The sequence below is a fragment of the Protopterus annectens genome, chromosome 11.part0 (genome assembly GCF_019279795.1).
Source record: "Protopterus annectens isolate FY-2018-M chromosome 11.part0, PAN1.0, whole genome shotgun sequence".
NCBI classification, from domain to species: Eukaryota; Metazoa; Chordata; order Ceratodontiformes; family Protopteridae; genus Protopterus; species Protopterus annectens.
This window is the reverse complement of record NC_056745.1, coordinates 97,148,519-97,173,819: the sequence shown is the minus strand read 5'-3', so window position 1 is coordinate 97,173,819 and position 25,301 is coordinate 97,148,519. Positions and strand designations below refer to the sequence as shown.

General features: G+C 37.9%; 1 protein-coding gene across 1 annotated transcript in view; it reads left to right on the top strand.

The window, feature by feature from the left end:
• The window catches only part of VWF (von Willebrand factor), a 749,192-nt gene that overhangs the window by 119,877 nt on the left and 604,014 nt on the right, over positions 1–25,301 (top strand). The window contains exons 7-8 of the mRNA XM_044087471.1: positions 7,358–7,574; positions 21,692–21,814. Of these exons, the coding sequence (XP_043943406.1) occupies positions 7,358–7,574; positions 21,692–21,814 (340 nt within the window). The remainder of the gene's footprint in view (positions 1–7,357; positions 7,575–21,691; positions 21,815–25,301) is intronic.

Below are 25,301 nucleotides of genomic sequence, written 5' to 3'. Positions count from 1 at the left end.
ATTTTGGCCCCTTTTTCCGATCTGGCATCATAGAAATTTTCATCCATCTGGGTTGTTGACGGACAGAAATTGGGCATTATTTCAATTTTTATAACATCTCTATCTATTGCTCTTACCAAAAAACTCCCCTTGCCTCAGATTATATTGCTGTCTACAAAAGTACCTTGGTTGCATTTTTTCAACATCTTCAAATTGTTCCTAGTATTTCACTACTTCTCGTACTGCTTCAATCCATCTCCTCACCTCACATCACTTCACACCTTCCATCCCTTCATCTGGAAAACTAAAGGGAAAAACTCATCTACCCTGTCATGACCATCAAGCCTCGACATTGACCAATAAATAATTAAGGCAGTTATGGATAACTGAGAGGAAAGGCGGCACCTCTGGATGAACTAAAGCTACTTGCATCTTTGTAGGGCAGTCACTGGAAAAGTTGGACATGTATACATTGTTAATAATAAACTACCTTTGGCCTTCATATACAAATATTGTCTACTTACCGATTTTTCATCGGTTTCAAAAAATAGAAAAGGTAACAGTTCATGCTCACCTCAGTATGACAGTGCCACCTTGTTAAGCTTGATAGAATGTAAAGATGCAGACCTTTTCACTTACTGAATAATGAAAACAGTTCTTGGGTTCTTTTTATACAGCAGCGTAACATTCACAAGCTGATTCCTAGGCCACTATACTGCAATAACATCTTGTAGTGCTGTAAGTCATGCAATATGCTTACAGGTAATTCTGTATTTATAATGAAGTTTAAATCCTCTGCATTGTGTAATTAAGCATTAATAATGTATGCATCCATGTAAATGTCGTTTAATGTTTACTTATTCACGTACCCCTTGGATATGTTTTTGCACATGCAGTCTTTGTAAAATGCCTTAATGACAGTATTGTTCTTGTCTATTCCTAACTGTATTTCTTACTTTCTATTGTCTGTATCACTGGGGAGGGGGTTGTGGCTGAAAACAGCCCTATGATCGCTTTACCTACATGGTGGCATTGTCTCTCAGACTGTGCAGAACTCCCAGAACCCCGCTGGTTCTCATCATGTACTTCACAGAGCAGTTGTGGATGAAGAATCGAGATCTTGCAAACACTGAAGGGCATTCTGAGTTTGCAGGAATATTTGCCACCATTTATAATCATTGGCTTAAATAGATTGGGGTACGACAACTTATACTTCAGTTTCTTTGACTTGCAGGGTTTCCTTTCTAGAGAAGTCATACTTCATATCCTTTTTGTGTCCAGTGAAAAAAGAGCTGTTCACAAAAAAAAAAAAAAACTCGAGTCAGTATATGTGAGAGTCTTCCCTTATTGAAGATTAAACCTTTTCCATTGGTCAAGGGGCAAAATGAGCTATAACTTGTCTTGGTTGGTTCACAGAATCTCCTGCATTAGCTTCATCTGAATGTTAAAATAATTCTTAAGATTACCAGGCCACAGAAATAAAAAGAGTTTCACAAATTTTACACAATTTCTGATTGTACATATGCCTCTGTACAAAAATTGTTTTTGTTATATTTGTACTGTTATGTTATGGAGCTTTTTTCCCTGGGCCTCCACTGTAAATGGACCTTGTTCCAGTCGGACTTTCCCAGTAAACAAATGGACCTTGTTCCAGTCAGACTTTCCCAGTAAACAAATTGCCCTTGTTCCAGTCGGACTTCCCCAGTAAACAAATGGACCTTGTTCCAGTCGGACTTTCCCAGTAAACAAATGGACCTTGTTCCAGTCGGACTTCCCCAGTAAACAAATGGACCTTGTTCCAGTCGGACTTTCCCAGTAAACAAATGGACCTTGTTCCAGTCGGACTTTCCCAGTAAACAAATGGACCTTGTTCCAGTCGGACTTCCCCGGTAAACATTTCCAGTCGGACTTTCCCGGTAAACAAATGGACCTTGTTCCAGTCGGACTTTCCCGGTAAACAAATGGACCTTGTTCCAGTCGGACTTTCCCGGTAAACAAATGGACCTTGTTCCAGTCGGACTTTCCCAGTAAACAAATGGACCTTGTTCCAGTCGGACTTTCCCAGTAAACAAATGGACCTTGTTCCAGTCGGACTTTCCCAGTAAACAAATGTAAAATAAAATAAATACATTTCTTGCTGCAGCCTTTTCTGGTAATCCAACCAGCCTGACATCTGTTAATTTTGACTTCTCATCTTCCAGCTTTTACTTAATAGCTACAAGATGGTGTTTCATTTCTTTCATTTCGTCCTGGAGACTCTGAATGAAATGTTGTGTAATGATGTCACCCACTTCTTCATCCCAGTGAGCTTTATTTGATATAAATTACTCCAGTGTAGCAATCATTTTAACAGTTCTGCAGTTACACAGCTTATTATTACTTTCTGGTCTCAGCTATGTATATCTGGTACCCCAGCTGCAAGCATGTGGTAGTCTTTGGCCATGTTTTCCATTTCTGAAAATTTAGGATCACCTCATGAATCAGAGATACTGTCTAGTAAGATATTTTAGCCATTTTCTGTTGGCGTAAGGCATAGAAATTCAAGCAAACAGATCATAAAATTATTACTAATATAGTCATGTAACTTATTGTTGAACCAGGTTGTTAAGAATAAAACTTTAAATCATACAATTCAGAACCCCATGACTGTATTGTTATTGGCTTGCGAGGAAGGACAAATGTGTTTTATTGTTGAAATTATTCTACAATTGTGCTAACACTGAGTCACACTGTATAGTTAGATTCCTTATTGACAAACGGGAACCAAGTACTGACATAAAGTAGTTTCCTGAGCCCGTGGACAGTGAGACTGAACCAGTCATCATTCGCTTGTGTAGATCAATGTGCGAGACATTATATTCTCTTTTCTCCAGGGCATAGTTTATATAAATTTGGAGGATGTGGGTGTTTACCATACTTCTCAACCTCTTAGTCCAAGAAATCTGGACAAAGCCTGACAAAACTGAGGGGCAAAAGCCCTCAAATAGGGACAGATTTTAAATACTGCTCTTAAAAACTTAGAAAGTTGCTAGAGTATCAGTGCTTATGTTAATATACATTCTCTGAAGGATTTGAAGTCTGAAACTGAAATTTATATCATTATTTAGTGACTTCAATCCTCAGATCATCACAGTGATTCGACAGAAAACCACAAATTTTATGAGGAATAGACCAAAAATATGAGGCAAAAATCTAAACACTCTGCAAAAATCTGGACAGTTGAGAGGTATGGTGCTTGTCTCCCTGTACAAAAAAAAACTTATAAGAAGAATGTTCAATGTTCAACATTTGCTCTTCTCCTGCATTTTATAACTATTTTTCATAATTCCACTGCTCACATTTACGAGTTTCAGAATTACAGCAGGGTGCTCTTTCTAGCATCACAATGCAAAAACAAAAAAAAATAGGTCTAGCACTGTTCCTTCTAGGGCTAGTTCTAGAAACAGCATTAGAAACATTGATAACCTTGCTTGTGAGTACGACCATGGTGTAGCACTTTATAGCAGCTGCATTAAAATCCATCATCAAAATCACCTCCTATTTCTCTGCTATCTGAAGGCTATACTGCTTTACTTCTAAGCTTTCTTCTCCTTATAAGAAGTGGATTATGTATGCACACCGTGTGCAAACCTGGCTTCCATTTCCTATGACAGTATCTTCTGCACTGTTTTATATCCCTCATGCTTACTTATTTAATTTGTTTCTGGTACTTTCCATTATATAGAGGCTATGCCTCAATCTCTGTTATCTCCTCCTCCATTTTAAAAATTCACTAAGTTTTGCCTTTCTCATTCTCTTTGAACAATAGGTTTTATTCATGTATCACAATGGATTGTTTTTGTTCTCTCTTTGTCATCTAAGGCACACACATTACTCACAGCTATGTTAAAGTACAAATGTTCCAGTGATGTCAGACTGGCTTAAAGAACAGATGGAAGTTAGTTCTGGGTCTGTATTATGTGGTCTCTCTAACAGTGTTTACTTTAGAGTTTTTCAACCTAAATCAGATAGATCTTGTTATCATTCTAAGATTATTTTAAATAGGTCTGTCTACCGGTTATTGCCAAGCTTTGCTTAAAGCAACTCCCACACCATATTAAACCATATGAGGTTAAAATGTTTTATAATACTAACTTCACTTACATGTGTTTGTCCATACTGGGGCCTCTGACGCTGATCATGTGATGTGTCCTTGTAATGTGCAAGTGATGTAGGATAATTTTCATTTAGCTACTGACCTTGTACTTGGATACTAACATCGCAGTCACTAGCCAGACATCCCTTCTTGGCCTGCCTTCAGTTTAACTTCACCAAAGACACCAGTCATGTTAACAATATTGCGACTCTTCACTGTTGTCCTAAGTATCATGGAGACTAGCTTCCCTACTAAATCTGAATGGATGACAGTGTGATCTCAAAAGTGCCTGTGTTTCCATGCACAGGATTAAATGACCGCTTGCACTATTTTCCATATCAAAGAACATCTCTAGTTGTCTGATATTGGTCTTTATTGACATTCATAGATCGGGGTGACAGCAAGCAGAATGTTATAGGTTTCCCTTTGTCCTTTGTCACATGGTTTTAGTTTGCGAGGCCAAATTTTGTAAAATATGTTTTGCTATCCTGCTTTCGTACATGCATGTGTGCGCACACACACACACACACACACACACACACACACACACACACACACACACACACACACACACACACACACACACACACACACACACACACAGAAACACAGCCTGTATATATATATATATATATATATATATGTTTAGAAAATAGCCAAGGAAAACTGTACAATCCTATTACTAGTTACTTGCAAATCAAAATTGTTCCAAATAAAGCCAAAAGCTAGTAAAGGCCAACTAGACCTCACATTCGGTCACAGATACCTTCTCTCTAACTACCTTACTGTCTTCAGACATTTTTCCCTCACAACTATCTTAATGATTTCTTACAAAAAATCTGTAGAGTTGCACAGTAATGAGCCAGAACATCAATCAGTTAAAATGAGCAACACACTTTTTGACACTTTATTTTAATTGCTTATAACTTTTCCCCTCACCACCACCTCTGCCAGAACTCTGACAGTTTCTGCTACTCAAATCTAAAACTTCATTTACAAAATGACTACAAAATGACAACTACAAATATAATTATGCAAAGCACAGTTAGTTCTCTGAAAGGTCACTAAAATGACTTAATTAAAAATGTTAAACCAAAATTCCACACTTTCAAAAATTTAGGAATGTGTGCAACAACTAATTAAAGTGAGTGAATAACATATTGTATATTAAAATATACTGTAAAACAGATCATTATCAAGCGTATACTGTTAAACATAAAATTCAAACCACAGAAAAAATGTCAACTTTTAAGAGCACTGAGGCATTTGGAGTTGTGCATGGTACAGATACCACTACAAGCCTGCAAACCCAGGACTGTAACACACTCACCTTTTGGCTCACCAAAATGTAGCTCAAATAGTTAAACTCCAAGATTAATTATTTTGATATATAATAACCCATGAAATGATAAATTATTTTCATAAGTCACATCTAAGGGCTCCTCTTTTTATGTCCTTCCTTAGTGAGGAAACCAGCTATGAGACCATCATTATCAGGGATGGAGTGATTACATAAGCAATTCCGCTTATTAGGAAACAATATTAATGCTGTCAGTTGAGAAAAGAGCAAAACTGCGATTCAGAAAGGATTACTGCATTACAGAAGCCTTACATTGGAAAGTTTCACCATCGTGCTAAGCTTTTCTGATTCATAGACCCTTTTACCATGAAAGTTTTCTGATTATAGGATCGTCAGTACAGAGAGATGTCAGACAGGAGAAGTGTGTGTGTGTGTGTGTGTGTGTGTGTGTGTGTGTGTGTGTGTGTGTGTGTGTGTGTGTGTGTGTGTGTGTGTGTGTGTGTGTGTGTGTGTGTGTGTGTGTGTGTGTGTGCACGAGTGTCTCCTACAATTGTTTTGTATGTGTGGAGACTTGTGAATGGGCGTACCTTCGTTGAAGGTTGTGCGTCAGGGCTGGTAACTCGGCAAGTAAAAATCAACTACCAATCATTAGCGGACCCGAGTTCCACTGTGGCGACCCCTAACCGGGAAAAGCCGAAAAGACACAACATTAAATGTGCTATATCTCGCATTTCTTCATGTCTTGTTATATATTTTCCTCACCTCTCGATACTTGTTTATATTTGAGATGTCAGCTTAATTTATTCCTGTAACATGACACTGATATACAATCCTGTGTTGGGTTTTGCTGCACCTCCTGGCTTACTGTACCTTACCCACCTCCTTTTTGATATAACTTGAGCTGTAGTACCTATTACTACTGTTTCTGGGAATTACTAATTTTATGATTTTCCTTTTGTTTAAGTCCACATGCTTGTTTATTTCTCATGGTTACTGTGTTATATTGACTGATTCCCATGGATTTAAAAATCTGTCTTGCCACCCCCCACCGTGCTAGGTGGTATACTGTATTTGTATCTCATATGTACATATTATCTGTAAATTAGTGCAGTTTAGCAGCTAAAGCATCAAACTCTAAAAGATCTTTAGCCTTCATAGTTATGTTTGATGACATATCCTTCATTTATAATCAGTTTACTGCACACAAAAAAAAAATACAAATACTTATCCTGTCCCTGAATCCTTCTCAACTGTCCAGATAGTTGCAGAATGTTCAGATTTTTGCCTCGTGTTTTTGGTCTGTTTATCATAACATTTGTGGTTTTCTGAATTTTTGCGGCAAATCAATGAGTACTGAATTTACTAAATAATGAAAGGCGTTTAAGTTTCAGGCTTCATATAATTCAGAAAATACATGGAAATACAAGAACTTTTATTCTAACAACTTTCTAAGTTTATATGAGCAATATTTAAAAATTGTCCCTATTTGTGGGGCTTTGTCCTCCATTATTTTTGGCTTTGTCCAGATTTTTGGTGAAACATAGTTGAGAGGTGTGTGTCCCTATAAATAGAAAATTATGCTTTTTGAGATTTAACCACTTAACAAAAATAAGTAAAGCTCTGTGACAATTGTAAGACACTCTGCAATATCCCTGTTAAGAAGTTACATTTAGTCACCAGGCTATCTTTTATTGTAACAGTGTGCTTCAGTACAGCCACACAAAGATGAATTACCCATCATTCAGTTCTTCATTATTTATACCTGTCAGGTACCACGTATCTCTAGGAACTCTTCTTGATAGATTATGTATTATGCTGTGCCTTCCCATGTAATTGGGTTTTACTTTTCCTGCGTACAGTGTGGCATATATTATTTTCTCATTATTATCGAAAAAAGTTTATGTATCAAAAATGCAGACATGCATTTACTCCTTTTTAAACAGGATTTTGTGGATCACTGCCAGTTACTGATGACGTCTCCGGAGTTTTTCAAGTGTCACCACCGTGTGGATCCTGAACCATTCATTGCCGTTTGTGAGAGTGACATGTGCAGCTGTGGCGATACAAAGGAATGTCGCTGCCAGGCATTTTTAGAATATGCCAGAACCTGTGCACAGCATGGCTACATCCTCAGAGATTGGACAAAGCAATCTGCATGTGGTAAGTACCTTGATGGGAAACACAGCTTTTATCCTATAGCAGTACAACACCAATCAATTATCCATTAAGGAAATATTATATAATCTTACAATGCCAAGCTTAGCAATGTAGAGAAATGTAAATGCCTCATGTAGCATGCATGCCATAATCCTGAATGTTTTAAGATTCCTATATCGTAACAGACTTCATTTCTAGATTATGTTCTCCTCATGTGCATTTGTCTTTCCACATTTTATCTCTCTTTATTAGGCAGGATCTCGATAACATAATGCTTGACTCCCTATTAATTACAATATGCCAATGTTCAATGTTGATTGTATTCATACAATAAACCCAAAGCATCAAAGAGGCTACCTAGGGATTTGTGCTTGACTAAAAGAGTCATACATACTATCCCCAAGCCAGAGAGACATGTAGTATCGTAAGTGAATGAGTTATACCTATCATACTGTTTAGAAGGAGTCTTGCTATATTTTCTGTCATGTTGCACCTTGTTAATTGGAATTCAACACCTAGTTTTAAGAATGAGTCACAACATTATCTCTTGTGGGAAATAAAGTTTCTGGATCTGTACAGGGGTCATTTAATCATATAATCAACATTCAAAGAAATGAGTTCCTTTAAAAAACAATCAATATTACATATTGACAACTATAACAAAGCTAAAAATTAATAAATAAATAAATAACATTTGTGATGGGCTGCACAAGCCTCTACACATCTTTGTCCTTTATGGGGCTCCGTCTCCCACATATTGTTGCAGCAGTGGTTGACAATCAGCAAAGATCACCAATACTGACCCATTTGAACAAAGCCTAAACTGATGATTTTAATTTGCTACAGAACTTTCTTTGCAATAAGCAGTGCTTTTAGACTGTCATTAAATCAAGGTCATAAAAAGGAAGGAGTGACTGGGACTGTCTTTAAATCAAAGTCATAAAAAGGAAGGAGTGACCGGGACTGTCATTAAATCAAGGTCATAAAAAGGAAGGAGTGACTGGGACTGTCATTAAATCAAGGTCATAAAAAGGAAGGAGTGACCAGGACTGTCATCAAATCAAGGTCATAAAAAGGAAGGAGTAACTGGGACTGTCATTAAATCAAGGTCATAAAAAGGAAGGAGTGACCGCAGATAAGAACACCACCTACCACCTAGTTTGCCCATTGTATGTGAATAAGCTACTTGGTCTACGTAGCTTACTGAATTGCCAAGTTCTCACAAGGATAAGCATCAGTCGTCTCCCAAGCATTTTTGAATTTAGCCTTTGACTTTGCCGCTATTTCATCTTCCAGAAGACTTTTTAACAAACATCACTTTTTGTGTGAAATAATACTTCCTTGTACCTTTATATCTTACTAGACACACATTTTATTTTAAGACAACAACCACTGCCCCCATAACTCAGACTTGTTGCAGATAGCCTTGCATATCCTATCTCAATTCTAATAAACCACTTTGTCCAAGAAAAATATGTCTCCACCTTGTGGAAAAATCCTATATAATACCCTTCCATGAAGAAAGATCATCAGCCGAGTTCACAAACTACAGCTCAATCACCATTCTATCACCCTTCTTGGAAAGATGTATTCACTCTCAGCTTACTACATATATTACTTCCCATGACCTCCTCTCTCCCTCACTGCATGGTTTAAGACCCAATCGCAGTTCAACCACTGCCCTTCTATGGTTCACAGATGTAATAAATCACAATAGAAATTCAAGTCTTATAACCTCGACTCTATTTCTGGATCTGTCCAAGGCACTCAACATAGCATAACATCAAATTCTCCTAACTAAAGTCTCTTCCTCCTCACTTAATAACTGGCTTCTTAGTTATAGAGTCATATATCCATAGGTGATTACTAGGCTAAGGGCACAAGCACCTTTACAAGCCTAGCCAATAATAGCCCCTACATATGGCATGGGGTAGTATCAAGGTAGGGGGTCTTTGGGTGCTAGAGGCTTGAGTCATTTTACAGATTGCCTCTGTCCATAAGGGACATGGGCAGCACCCCAGGAGCGAACAGTTCCCAATCCATTACTAAAATTCTTGTTGAAGAGAGTGAGGAAGGGTTTTGTATACAAAGATGGGAAATTTATTCCATAAACAAGGTAGTCTTTGGATACAAATCTGTCTCTTCAGCATTTTCTGGTAGAGTCACAAATAAGGTTTAGGTCCATGGAACTCATAACCCTCATATAATTTTCATCAGCACTGGGTCAGTGAATGCCTTGTAGATCAGGCATAAGTCACCTCTCAATAAACAATATGACACAGAGTAAAGGGATTGGGTCTATAGTCAGTCTGCATAAGACATGTGTCTTACACTTTGTATTTTTTTAGTGAGAAACCTCTGGGGCCACTCCAACTGGTGTGACTGGTTACGTATATGCAGAAGAGAGCATTCTATTTGATTATGGACCTGATGAGGGCCGAGTACAGTGGCACTATGACTTCCTTTGATCTTGATGGCATGCCTTTACTTATAAGTTGAGCCACACAGAAGGATTTCCTCACTACCTTAGCTGCCTGGTGATCACAAGTTTAGGTTGCTATCTATCTGTTTTCCTAGGTCCCTGACTACTGGGTCTACCTTTAGTGGTGTGCTATCAATATTATAATTTGCAGGAACACCTGAGTTACTGAAGAGTATGATTATGCATTTTGTGGCATTTAGTCTCAGACCCTGGCATTGGCATGAGCCGTTTGTCATTTTTAAGCCTGTTGCCAACATCATTTGGGTATTCAGTGATTGCTCCGGGCTTACAGTCATCGACGAACTTGGTGAGACATAGGCCCTCAACACTGGCCTTCACTTTAGAAAAGTATATACCAAACAGGAGTGGTCCCAACACTGAGCCCTGTGGGACACCGCTAGTAATGGGTTTCTTATCATAAGTAGATTCACCTATCCAGAAAACATGTGTCATGTCAGTGAGCCAGTTTGTTATCCATCTATGATGTAGGAGTTGATGCCTAACTCAGTAAGTTTATCTATGATTTCCGATTGTGGGATTCTGATGAAAGCTTTCACCAGGTCTAGATAAGTGGTATGTAGTATTTTACCCTCATCCATTGCCCTAGTGACTTTCTTGAAGAAGTCCACCAGATTGAGCAGGCAAGACCTCCCTTTGACAAAGCCATATTGGGTCTGGTCCAGTGTTAAGCAATTTTCTATGTCATTATTGATCAGATCCATGATAATCCTCTCCATGGCCTTGCAGATAAGACTGGTCAAGCTTATGGGTATGTAGTTCCTGGGTCAGTTGTGGGAACCCCTTGTACAGAGAGATGACTGCTGCAGTTCTCTATTCCTCTTTGACAAAGTCCATCTGGAGGCTGTGGTTAAAGAGGGTTTCTCATGGCCCTGATAGAATCTGCTTTAAGCTATTTAAGAAACATCCTAGATTGTTGTTGAGACCCATGGAGGCTGTGTTTTTGGTTTTAGAGAGCATAGTAAGGACATGTTCTCTCATAATGACCTGTGGGGGGTGGTTGCGGATATTTCTTTGGGTGTGACAGGAGGAGATGGGGGGAGACGTTTGAACTGAACTTGTTGGCCAGCAGGTTTATATAGTTTCAGGCTGGGTGTACATTTTGCCATTCATGATTAACTCAGCACATTGATAAACATTTCCCCCGAGGTTATGAACATAATTTAAGAAAAGCCTTATGGTTATCTTTCATGTGGGAGGCTATCTTTGCCTTGTAGTTTGCTTTGGCAGATTTGACCAGCTCTCTACTTTGTTTGTTTAGACTGATGAGTGTCTTATTGCACTGTTTTGTCTGTTCCTTCTTGGTTTTGATGAGGATTTTTTTCATTTTGTTGAATAGCCCTTTTATGCTAGGGGGTCCACCGAGGTGGTTTACTTTTACCAGTAATCATAGGTTTGACTCGAACAGGTACTACCTGAAATATTCAGTTATGAATGTGGATGTACAGTGCTTTTGTGTACAACTCAGAGTAGGCCGCTGAGTCATCTTGGTTCAGAGGGGCTTTTAAGTTTAATAAGCTGTCACTTAGTTTCAGGTAATTATTTCATTCATAGGTCCCAAACCTGACTTACTTAGGTTTAATTTATGCATCATAGTAAAGGTCTTACTGAAATACTAACCATATCTGATATAATATGCTGTCAATTATTACCTCTAATTAGCCTATTTTTAGTTTACAAAATTAGTAATTTATATATATATATATATATATATATATATATATATATATATATATATAGATTAGAGGGTCATCCCAGGTTGGTCGGTTTGGAGACAAAGCCAGAGAGAGGTGAGATTGCGTTGGTTTGGACATGTGCTAAGGAGGGATGCTGGGCATATTGGGAAAAGAATGCTAAGGATGAATGCCAGGTAAGAGGAAAAGAGGAAGGCCTAAGATAAGGTTTATGGATGTGGTGAGAGAGGACATGCAGGTGGTTGGTGTGACAGAGCAAGATGCAGAGGACAGGAATAAATGGAAACAGATGATTCACTGTGGCGACCCCTAATGGGAAATATATATATAGAGGTTGGGAGGGTGGCCTAATGGTTAAGGTATTTGCCTTACAAACACAAGGTGCAGGGTTTGAGTCTCACAAAGGATAATTAGCTAGGCTTAAAATGGCTCACAAGGGCAGTCAGCTTAGTACTAACCTATAGAGTTTCTTTTAAAGAAAAGGTTGGGAGGATGGCAGAATGGTCAAGGTGTTTACCTTGCAGACACAAGGTGCAGGGTTTGATTCTCACATAGGGTACTTGGCTAGGCTTAAAATAGGCTTTTTTTTTGCATAAACATTTGTAAATAGGAACCTTGAGCATTTATATGTTCTTCAGTTAAAACCATCATCTTTGACTAATTCTATATGTTTCTACCTTAATTCTGTAAACTACGACTTTAACTTAAAATTGTAGAATAGTTATACAAAAATAATAACAGAGCAAATCAGTAGCATAGTTAATATTGCAATGCACTATTTTAACCTTACACAGTAGACTATGAATACGAAGCTATTCACACAGTAAAATTAATAAGATTGGAAAAAACGATTCCCAGTCCCTATATACCTAATATAGTTTAAGTTTATCCTAAAGTTGTCTTGTAAAGCTTTAATCTACCATTTCAGTCTATATGTGTATATTTAGAGGCGTACTTGCAATTACTTAATTTATATTTTCCATGTGTGTATGATCTGTTGTAGGTACACAATGCACTCTACCATTTTCATGTATTTTTCAAACCATTATGTGTACATTGTATAGGATGGATTAACTGTTCTATGTATATTTCACTCCTGTCATATCAATGTATCATTATTTGTCTAAGCTTGTTGCTCAAAAAAGTGAAGGAAAATTATGTTAGAGATAGTTTACTTTCTTAGTAAAAGAATGTACATTTTTTATTTATTTATTTATTTATTTATGTATGTATGTATTTATTGCATTTGTTGACACAGAAAGTGAGACTGGTTCAAGAGTCCCCTTTTTACTGGAGACCCAGGGATTAAAGCTCCAAATGATAAATATTAAAGATTTATACATAGTGCAAAAAACACAGCATTTTACAAGTGTATACATAGTCCAGTGAATAAAGACATTTTGCAAAAGTGTATACACTATACAAAAAGTAATTCAGTAGTATTTTGAAAAGCCTGCATAGTAATAAAGTCATTGTGGATAGTAAAATAAGGCAGCGCAGATACAGATTGTTTTGAGCAGCAGAAGACAATGAGCATAATTCAATATACAGACATACATTTCAGTCGACCAGTAGCAAATGTTGCATGCAAACGGCATCCTTTCATACTTTACTTTTTTTTTTTTTTGCTTGTCAGCAGCTAGTATAGTAAAAACTGATCAAAGAAGAAGAAGAAAGTGTAGAAATGATTAACGTGTAAAGGACGAGATGATAGAAGGTGAAAAGGAGATTGTATATGTGAATAAATTAATTAAAGGATTCACGTGTAAAGGACGAGATGACAGAAGGTGAAAAGGAGATTGTATATGTGGATAAATTAATTAAAGGATTCACGTGTAATGGACGAGATGATAGAAGGTGAAAAGGAGATTGTATATGTGGATAAATTAATTAAAGGATTCACGTGTAAAGGACGAGATGATAGAAGGTGAAAAGGAGATTGTATATGTGGATAAATTAATTAAAGGATTCACGTGTAAAGGACGAGATGATAGAAGGTGAAAAGGAGATTGTATATGTGGATAAATTAATTAAAGGATTCACGTGTAAAGGACGAGATGATAGAAGGTGAAAAGGAGATTGTATATGTGGATAAATTAATTAAAGGATTCACGTGTAAAGGACGAGATGATAGAAGGTGAAAAGGAGATTGTATATGTGAATAAATTAATTAGAGGATTCACGTGTAAAGGACGAGATGATAGAAGGTGAAAAGGAGATTGTATATGTGAATAAATTAATTAGAGGATTCACGTGTAAAGGACGAGATGATAGAAGGTGAAAAGGAGATTGTATATGTGAATAAATTAATTAAAGGATTCACGTGTAAAGGACGAGATGATAGAAGGTGAAAAGGAGATTGTATATGTGAATAAATTAATTAAAGGATTCACGTGTAAAGGACGAGATGACAGAAGGTGAAAAGGAGATTGTATATGTGGATAAATTAATTAGAGGATTCACGTGTAAAGGACGAGATGATAGAAGGTGAAAAGGAGATTGTATATGTGAATAAATTAATTAAAGGATTCACGTGTAAAGGACGAGATGATAGAAGGTGAAAAGGAGATTGTATATGTGAATAAATTAATTAAAGGATTCACGTGTAAAGGACGAGATGACAGAAGGTGAAAAGGAGATTGTATATGTGAATAAATTAATTAGAGGATTCCGAGATGATAGAAGGTGAAAAGGAGATTGTATATGTGAATAAATTAATTAAAGGATTCACGTGTAAAAGATGATAGAAGGTGAAAAGGAGATTGTATATGTGAATAAATTAATTAAAGGATTCACGTGTAAAGGACGAGATGACAGAAGGTGAAAAGGAGATTGTATATGTGGATAAATTAATTAAAGGATTCACGTGTAAAGGACGAGATGACAGAAGGTGAAAAGGAGATTGTATATGTGGATAAATTAATTAAAGGATTCACGTGTAAAGGACGAGATGATAGAAGGTGAAAAGGAGATTGTATATGTGAATAAATTAATTAAAGGATTCACGTGTAAAGGACGAGATGATAGAAGGTGAAAAGGAGATTGTATATGTGAATAAATTAATTAAAGGATTCACGTGTAAAGGACGAGATGACAGAAGGTGAAAAGGAGATTGTATATGTGGATAAATTAATTAGAGGATTCACGTGTAAAGGACGAGATGATAGAAGTTGAAAAGGAGATTGTATATGTGGATAAATTAATTAGAGGATTCACGTGTAAAGGACGAGATGACAGAAGGTGAAAAGGAGATTGTATATGTGGATAAATTAATTAGAGGATTCACGTGTAAAGGACGAGATGACAGAAGGTGAAAAGGAGATTGTATATGTGGATAAATTAATTAGAGGAGGGTAGTAGTCAATTACAGTGAACAGATGAGATTATAGAGAAGAAGGCTTGTGAGAAAGAGGTGAGAGTGCAAGTAGTTGAAGAGCTGGACGAAGTATGGAATTATGGGGTGCTTATCCAGGGTTAGTTCAAGGGCAGAGGCAAATGTTCTGCAGGTGTGATTTTAGCTTCTGTTTGAAATGTTTAAAATGTTCTATTTTCAGAGAGAGCAATGTGGTGTTCCATGCACTGATGACGTAGTTTGAGAACAGACTATCACCAGCTGTATTGTTGGATTTAATGATAGCGAGAAGGAGCAGCATTTGGGATGAGCAGAATGGTCTATTTGGTTTGTAAGGCTGGATTAGAGCTGACAGAGATGGACAGTCTGTAGGTTTATAGTTGAGGTTATGAGTAATCACAAGTTGGTGTAAGACATTAAGTGGGATAGGTTGAGCCAGTTGATTTCTTTGACTGCTAGACAGTGGTGGGATTTTTGTAGGTGATTTACTGCAAACTTTGCTATTTTGTGATGGCATTGTTCAAATGTTGAGACCTAAGAGACTTAAAGGTTAGTGAAGATAGGGACTGCATGGAGAAATGCTGGAACAGTAGGACAGAGGCTAAGTTTCTTCTTGTTTTAGTCAGTGAGGCAATCTTTGTCTATTTATGGGGACCCCAATTTCTGGTGAGTTTTTTTTTACTGTATATATTGGGTGTGGTAGTTAAATTTTAAGCTATTGTCAATGTAAATGCCAAGTAGCTTAGTATGTGGGATGATTTCAGTTTTAGTGTTATTTGCTGAGAGTATATCAAAGGATAGTTTTTGGGCTGAGAGGTGTCTTGGGGGAAGAGAATGAGCTTCCTGAATCTCTAAAAAAACATTGGGAAACAGTTAGCCAAACATAAATGGATGAAAAAGATTCTTGAGTGATTTGTTGCAGGTTGTTAAGCTTTGGGGTGCTACATACAAGGGAGGAGTCATCGGTGTACTGAATTATTGTGGCTGACTTGGAGGCATCTGGGAAGTTACTAATGAAGATGTTGAAAAGAATGGGACCTAGAATGGACCCCTGGGGGACAGCAGGGGACACTGGGAGGAAAGGGGAAACTTCTTTGTGCTATTATATGGCTTGTTATTTGTTAGTAAGGTACCTGTTAAACCATGCAGTAGAGCTTTCATCAAATCCTAGCGCTGAGGGGTTTTGTAGGAAGATGAGGTATGAGACTGAGTCAAAAGCTTTGAAAATGTCAAGAAAGGGTGCAGATACTAGACTTCCTTCATTCCCATGAGTATTTACAGTATTAGTGAACTGTAGAAGGGCTTTAATAGTGTTGTTATGAGGGCAGAAGCTGTGTTGGAAGCCAGAGAAGTACTTTCTGGCAAGGTATTGTGAGAGCTGGGATTGAATGCAATTTTCAAGAACTTTAGATAAGGGGGCAGGATAGCAAAAGGGCAGTAGTTAATAAATTCAGTGTTATTTCCTCCTTTATGCAGTGGTAGGATACAACTTTTGTCCATGGTGATGGGACATATGCTTCTGTGATAGATTGGCTTATGAATATGGAAATGTGATAGGCTATGGCCTTGGTGGACATTTGTAGATGTTCAGCAGAGGGACTGCCAGGTTCTAGGGTGGTGAGTTTTAGTTTTGAAAGAAGTTTTTTAGTGGTTTAGGTAGTAACTAGTTGTAATGAGAAGGGGGCAAGTAATGAATGCTGCTGAGACTGAAGGGGCTGGTGAGAGGAGTGTCATGTTTGATTAGGGAAGTCACTGAGCTTATGGAGTGCTTATTAAACAGAGCATTGCAGTGTTTTCTGTGTTGTTGGTACTGTGAGTTTGGATTGGGAGGCATGGCCTAGATTAAGGATTTTGTTAATAATTGACCAGAATGACTTTGGGTTTTGAAGTTTTTTTGGACAGTAGATTGATATTTAGTGTGATTTCTTAGTTGCCAAAATACTTGTAAGTTAAATCAATAAAATAAAACTGCAGGACTGTATTTGTAGTATCGCCACTTTCCACTGCTGCTCATTCATACATTTGTATCTGGTTGGTCTTATAGTGTCAGGTGATGAGGAAACCTGATGTTATTTGTCTGGTCATTTGCTGTTAGATTGGAAATCTTAGTACACTCTTTCAAATATAGTGATCAGCATTAATATTCAATATCCTTGTGCCTTTCTGTTCCTTTCCCTGAGCAGGGGCATCATAATGCAACATTTCATTCAGAAGGTCCTACACACACACAAGCACACACACACACACACACACACACACACACACACACACACACACACACACACACACACACACACACACACACACACACACACAAACACACACATGCACTCACACACACACAAAACGCACACACACAAAAACACACACACAATCACACCCACACAGACACACACAAAACACACACACACACACACACACACACACACACACACACACAAACACACATGCACACACAAACACACACACACACACACACACACACACACACACACACACACACACACACACACACACACACACACACACACACACACACACACACACACACACACACACACACACACACACACACACACACACACACACACACACACACACACACACACACACACACACACACACACACACACACACACACACACACACACACACACACACACACACACACACACACACACACACACACACACACACACACACACACACACACACACACACACACACACACACACACACACACACACACACACACACACAAAAGAACACACTGCACACACACACACACACACACACACACACACACACACACACACACACACACACACACACACACACACACACACACACACACACACACACACACACACACACACACACACACACACACACACACACACACACACACACACACACACACACACACACACACACACACACACACACACACACACACACACACACACACACACACACACACACACACACACACACACACACACACACACACACACACACACACACACACACACACACACACACACACACACACACACACACACACACACACACACACACACACGCACCTTTATAGTCCAGTTACACTGCTTTGATTCCTGCGGTTCCTTTAGCAGTTGTGGGTGTATGTACTTGGGCTTTTGTGACCTATAGCCCATAACGTTTTCCCTCTACATTTCTACTTTCTCAAATTGTTATCTGCTTTTGTATTCATACTATTTAGTGCTTAACATCTAACTCCTTCCTAATTTGTATCATTTTCTTTTTTCTCCTTTTGAAGATCTTTGAAAAGTGTGTGTACAGTTTTTGCATTTTACCTTCATATTTATGACTCTCATCTGGGCTTGCCTGCAGTTACTGTATTTCTTTCTTCCTGTCTACTGTGTATGAGAAATGTTTGGAACATTTCCCTTGAATCCTTGGCAAGGATCTCTGCATTTCTGACCTTGTTTCTTTATCCTAAATGCCCTGCACCTCACTACGTTGTTAACTTCCCTTCACATCTCTTTACACTCTGTAGGCTGTTATAAAATGTTTAAATAAGTCACCTTTCAGTGAATCAAAATATATTGATCCCACTCAATAAAATAGTATGTAACTAAAATTTCTGTATAATGGAAAATCCTCCCCCTCAAACTCCCACACAGGATCCTTTACCCCTGCAGTTATTTAACTAATATAATTAAGTACAACAATCGTAAAACCTCTAAGTAAGTTATAAAATGTTTTTGTCATTTGATCAAACTAGTTTCTTAAATTCTGTCTCAATAAAAGGTGATTTCCAACAATTAAACTAACTTCTAGGTAAATAGTTTTATCTGTTATTGTGGCCTTAATTTTCCGGATTCCCCTCTGTGGGTGACTCTCTACTGCTGTTATTCTCCTTCTAATTCCTTATTTCATTATATTCCATGTATTTTCTGTGATGTTTTTGCAAAGTTTTTCAATAAATCTTACTGTCTCACACATAGCTGGTCTTAGGCATAGGCCAACTAGGTGGCCGCCTATGGCGCCAGTCTAGCAGGGGCACTTTTCCAGTATTCATTTGTTATTTTTTTGCATTAAAGAAATGGTTTCTTTAAAATATGTTGAACGAATACAGGAAAAACTGAAAAGTAAGACAAACTGTGAGAAGAAGGAAGTAAAACGTAATCACATAATCTGGATGGTGTAGGTAGACCAAGATGGGGGCACATGGTGAAGGAGGTGGGGTGCTGTGGAGCCCTTTTGCCTAGGGCTCCAGTTGATGAAAGGCCGGCTCTGGTTGCACATTCCCTAGGTCACTACAGACCATCTATTACAGCGGTATGAAATGCCAGATCTCTGTTCTGCTTTCACTGTCACTGTCTTGCACAGACCTCTCAACCAATCGGGGACAAATTTCAACAGAATCAGGGACAAGTCAAGAAAAAATCAGGGACAATCAGGGACACTTTTAAAATATTAGTGCTATTAACTTGAAACATTAATAGAATCAGAGCATATGAATTAATACACATTTTCTGAAGTAAAAGAAGTCTATAACTCTTAATTATTGTCATTATTTGTTAAGTGTAATTCACCATCTTTCTTACAAAAGTCACTAATTTTAGGAGGGATTAAGAGAGACAGAGCTAAAATTTGAGTCAAAATCAGGGACGTCCCTGAAAATCAGGGACAGTTGAGAGGTATGACTCTTGCATCAGTGGCACCCTGCTTCTGATTTCCTACCATTTTCAGCCATGATCATTGACATTCTGTATGATCAGATAATGTTCTCTTTAGATTTTTGAAAAAAATTTAAAATCTTTGCTATGCAAAATGCTCCTTAGCCTTACACAAGTTTCTAGATATCCCACTTTTGGAAGGATAGAAGTCATCTAAAAGGTTGAGTGATTGAATTCATGTGAGTGCTATTAGAATGACTTAATTTTTTATAGCATATGCTGCAGCATATCAAAAATAAAATAAACTGAATATGACTTTTATATGGAATTACAATGGGCTAAAAATGCCTGTGTGTTCTGAATGCAGACATCAGCTATTCAGCTGTCAGCTACTGAATAAATTATGTGAAGATGCACATACCTGATTGGACACACTTATCGACTAATTTCCATTAGCAGCATAACTCTCAACTGTCCGATTTTCACAGAATATTCAGATTTTTATCTCATATTGTTGGTCTGTTCCTCATAAAATTTGTGGTTTTCTGGCAAATCATTGAGGATTTGTCACTAAATAATGAAATGCATTTGAGATTTCAACTGCATATCTGTATAGATCACACTCTGAATGTTCATCTTTTGCTAGCAGTCTAATAATGTTTATAAAATTTTAACAAAAATCAGATTACATTATTTGCTAGGTTTGCCCCTTTCATCACGTCATAGAATAGGGATTAGATAATGTATGGAGAGCTACCTGCCCCTTTCATCATGTCACACAATAGGGATTAGATAAGCTATAGAGATACCTAAAAGAACTATGCTCCATGAGAGAGCACTGGAGCAAGGTGTTCAGCATCTACCATGCTCTACATTCTATATGGCCTAGACACCCAAAGGACTGCTTTTGTTAAGCAGGGCTGTACCATCTCGCTGATACTACATTTTAAAAACCCACTACTCTCTAAGTGAAATAGTGTTTCTTTAGCCCATTCATTAATCCAGCCACTCATTTTGTACTTTCTGTTCAGCTTCATTCCTGTCACTTATCATGTGATAATGCAGTGCATTTATACCATATCCAAATGAGTTTTCCTTACATTCTTTTGGTGTAAATGCCAAGATTGTTTCTCCGTATCATTTCATATTCCTACCTCTTCACTGACAATTTGGATAACAATTGTTTCAGTCTGGCTTTCTTCTTAGTATGGCTGCACAAACTAGATATAATTCTAAAGAAATAAAGTATTAATGTTCTTAGTACAGTGAAAGGATGACTTCAGCTTCAGGCAAAAGGACATGTCCTGTCTAAGTATCAATGCACCCTGATACATTTTGTCATTGCTCTTTTTATTTTTCTGCATAATTCAGAACAAGTGTCATTCTATCATGAGATGTCTTTTTTTCCCTTTTTCCAATTAGAGAGATAGTCCCAATATGTATATTCTTAAGGAGAATACTATAAGTGGTGTTATAGACATTAACCTGCACATATTTCTTCACTGGGTTGTAAATCAAGTTCTTTGGTACTATGAATAGAAGGGCCATCATTGCTTATGTAGGCCAATCACCAAAATCATGTTTCTATCTTACTGAGCAGATTTATTTGTATTGTAATTTCAGGTGAAATATGAGATGAAATAGGAAAGTAGTATCTAGAAAAAGGAAATATAACAGATAGGTTTATAGTTAGCAGATTTAAGTGGTGATGAAATATATATATATATATATATTTTTTTTAAGTTTAAGGCTCTGAACTCATGGTTAACCGCAGTAGATTTGCAGACTTGAAATTCATATCAGCAGTTATTATGGGGAAGGTGGATACAGATATAATCCTAGCAAATACTTGTCTTATTCATAACAAGTGAGAACAGCAGAAACTACATATGGTTTTATGTTTGTAAAAGGTGTGGCATGCCCTGCTGGAATGGAATATTCAGAGTGTATCTCTCCCTGCACGAAGACCTGCCAGAGTCTGAACATTAATGAAGTGTGCGAAGAACGGTGCATTGATGGATGCAGATGTCCAGGTAAGTTCTTTCTGGTTTATTTATTTTATTATTTATTTATTTTATTTATGCTTTGTTGACTGGGTTAGTCCCACAAGACTAGTAGCCTTTTTGTAGGTGAGACCCCAGGTGGTATTTATGGTACTAGGAGAAATTTGGCCAAGGTGTCATGGAACTTCACTTATTCTTTTCGATAGGTGCTGTGGGATCATTTACATCCACCTGAGCTACCACTAACTGGGGCCTCAATTTAACATCTCATCCAATGGATGGTGCACTCAGGGGTGCAGCACCCCCTTTATACTGCATGGCAGTGTCAGTAATTGATCTAACTGGTGTAGGAATCAAACCTACAGCCTTCAGCACCAACTGTGAGGAGGCTAAATGTTGTGCCATTGGCACTACTACCTTCCATGCCACACCGGGTAAGGTAAGGAACTGTGACGTAAGGTAGGGAAATGTAAGCAACTTGCTGTTGACTGCAGACTTGGAATTGATTCCAAGTTTTCCATTAAACAAGACAGTCAACTAAAGGGAGCCACTGCTAACACAAGTAGTTGAGCCTCATGGCTGCTACTTGTCCAGTACAAGCTGAAGAAACAGGATGCTAGAGATATTGAGTCACACCTGCCTTGGAAAAAGTGTCTGCTGGAAAGTAGTTTTTTGTTGTGAAAAGATTAAAATGCAGTTCAGTAGTACCATGTTTATTTTATTACTATTAAGGATAGCCTATAAACTTCAAATGCAGTATTATTATGAAAGCATCAGTTAGCTGAGAATTATAGATAGATCAAAGTAATGAATTCTGCATTTTATTTATAAGAAAATAATGTTTCCCTACTTTTTTCCATGAAGTTTACGTTTGTAGAATTCAGATGGTAACTATAAAGGGAACTATCAAATAAGACTGATTTAATATTTAATTGATGAAATTATAATATTTCACACTTTAAAAAATGTCAACACTTGAAGTGCAAAGTAGTGCTTTGTTCACTGTGGGGTACTCCATTTGTGCTGCAAGCCGTTTTCGCCATCAAGACAAATCTTTATTAAACTTTTTTATCATTGAATTTAAAACTGCCTGCAATGATGTCAACTAATACATTTAGCTAAATTTAGGGCTAAAGGGATGTAAAGATTCTGTGTGTTCAGCCAGTGCTTATGATGGGTGTGGATACAATGAATATAACCTTGAACCAGGTAAAATTCTGTTAAGGAAGGAAGAAAATCTGAAATGCATGTAGAGTTAAAAAAAAGACACTTTAAATAAATGTGCACTTGCATAAGTGAAGAACATGAAGGTGGATGACATCAATAAGTCAGAGTGATGAGGTCCATATTTCACCACAGTAAATATTCATGGCTTAGGTCACAACACAGTCAAAACTGAGCATGAATATACTAAGTCACATGAACAGAAAATTATGAAGAGTTTACCCAGAATGGAAACTGTTTCTGCTTAGATAGTATAACATAATCATGTTTATTATAATCTACAGAAGAAATTACTTGTCTTTCTTGCTTTATTTAATCCCTGTTGAAGACAGCAAGATATTCTATGATGCAGTTTAGTGTGTGTGTGTGTGTGTGTGTGTGTGTGTGTGTGTGTGTGTGTGTGTGTGTGTGTGTGTGTGTGTGTGTGTGTGTGTGTGTGTGTGTGTGTGTGTGTGTGTGTGTGTGTGTGTGTGTGTGCGTGTGTGTGTGTGTGTGTGTGTGCGTGTGTGCGTGTGTGCGTGTGTGTGTGTGTGTGTGTGTGTGTGTGTGTGTGTGTGTGTGTGTGTGTGTGTGTGTGTGCGTGTGTGTGTGTGTGTGTGTGTGTGTGTGTGTGTGTGTGTGTGTGTGTGTGTGTGTGCGCACACTTGCCCACACATGTGAGACTGCATGTGTGTTGCATATTACTTTGGTTTCTACAGTAAAAACTCGTAACCACAGAGCAGTAATAATATTGTTTTTCAGTGGCATTCTTTTAAGATACCATACAGAGAATGACAGTGCCTTCTTACTTTTTCTTAGGATTATTACATTTATATCTTAGTGAACCAAATGCTCAACTCCTAATACTGATTTGCTTGTATCACACACAGCTGAGTCTTGCTGAATACAAGAATGAAACCCAAAATGAAAAAAATATCTACCTTTGGGTTATGCCTATTGTGGTGAGCAAATGTGATCAAATAATCAATCAGTCAGCAAACTGCTATTAAGGGTAAACATGGATTGGCTGTAGATGAGTGCTACTGTTGAACTGACACCCCAACCCTTTATGCAAAAATGAGAAAAAATGTTGTGGATGGATTCATACAACTTTTACACCACCAGGTGGCTAGCTTTGCTATAGTAGTTCACCCGTACCACTCACTCACACACCTGTGGCAAATTTAGAGTGTCCAATCCACCTATTGTATGTCTTCAGAATGTGGGAGGAAACTGGAGAACCCAGAGAAAACCCAAGCGATCACAGGGAGAGCATGCAGAAGGCACCCCAGCCAAGAATCAAACCAGAGACTTTCTTGCTGTGAGGCAACAACACTAACCTCTGCACCAGTGTGGCCTATTTGGGTAGATGGATGGATGGATTTTACCAAAAGTAATTATGCTTAATGGCTGCCTTGTGCAGAAGAATTTGTTTCCTTTTGAAAAGTGCCAATGTCCACTGAGTGGGATTCATAATGATTTTCTGCATGAAGTAAGTAAGACATCATCCCTTTATGCCCATCCTATTGTTACTGTCATGGAGGAAAATGGCAGCTCGAACTTGGACCTATTTGTTGCATGCAAATGAACATAACTTAGCAGAATTCAGTTAACATGCTGCACTCTGATTTCAGTTCATCAGCATCCAGGAGGTGTAGTACTGGGGTGTCCTGCACACCAAAAAAACGTGATGTGCAGCAGCTGTGTATGAGCTTAGTGGACTGGCGTAGTGACTTCATTTACTACTACAGCCCTATAATGAGGTGGCTAGGGTGTACTCATAGTCACTTTTTAAATGTCCAGACATGTGCCTACTTGTTTCTTCTTTTCCTGTCATTTCAGGGCCTATACATGCATAGCCCATATACACATACCATGCTGAGCAAGCAGGATGCAAATACTATTCAAAATGGCTCCATAAGCCACATAAGTGGCTGTTTAGGTGATCCATGCTCAGGTATGACACACTGGAGCTGTTCAACAATATGCCTTCATCACTAAAATACATCTATGGAGTTGCCAAGAGCCTCAGACAAATAATATAGTATTATTTTAGGAGATCAGAGGAGATCTGTGTAAAATGAACATTATATATTCTACAAGAGGAGAGAGGTGGTGCCTGTGGGAAATAAGAAAGTGTTGCTGTGATACAGGAGGTCACATGAACCTCTAGCTGAGAATGGTATTGTACTATGAATGGAGTTGTGTGTTACTTTTCTACACTGAGCAGTGATATTATTGCTATGGATTTTGGTTATCAAGGTTGGTGGGAATAGGTACCTAATGTCACTGCGATTTCTGCAGAGTCAACTGT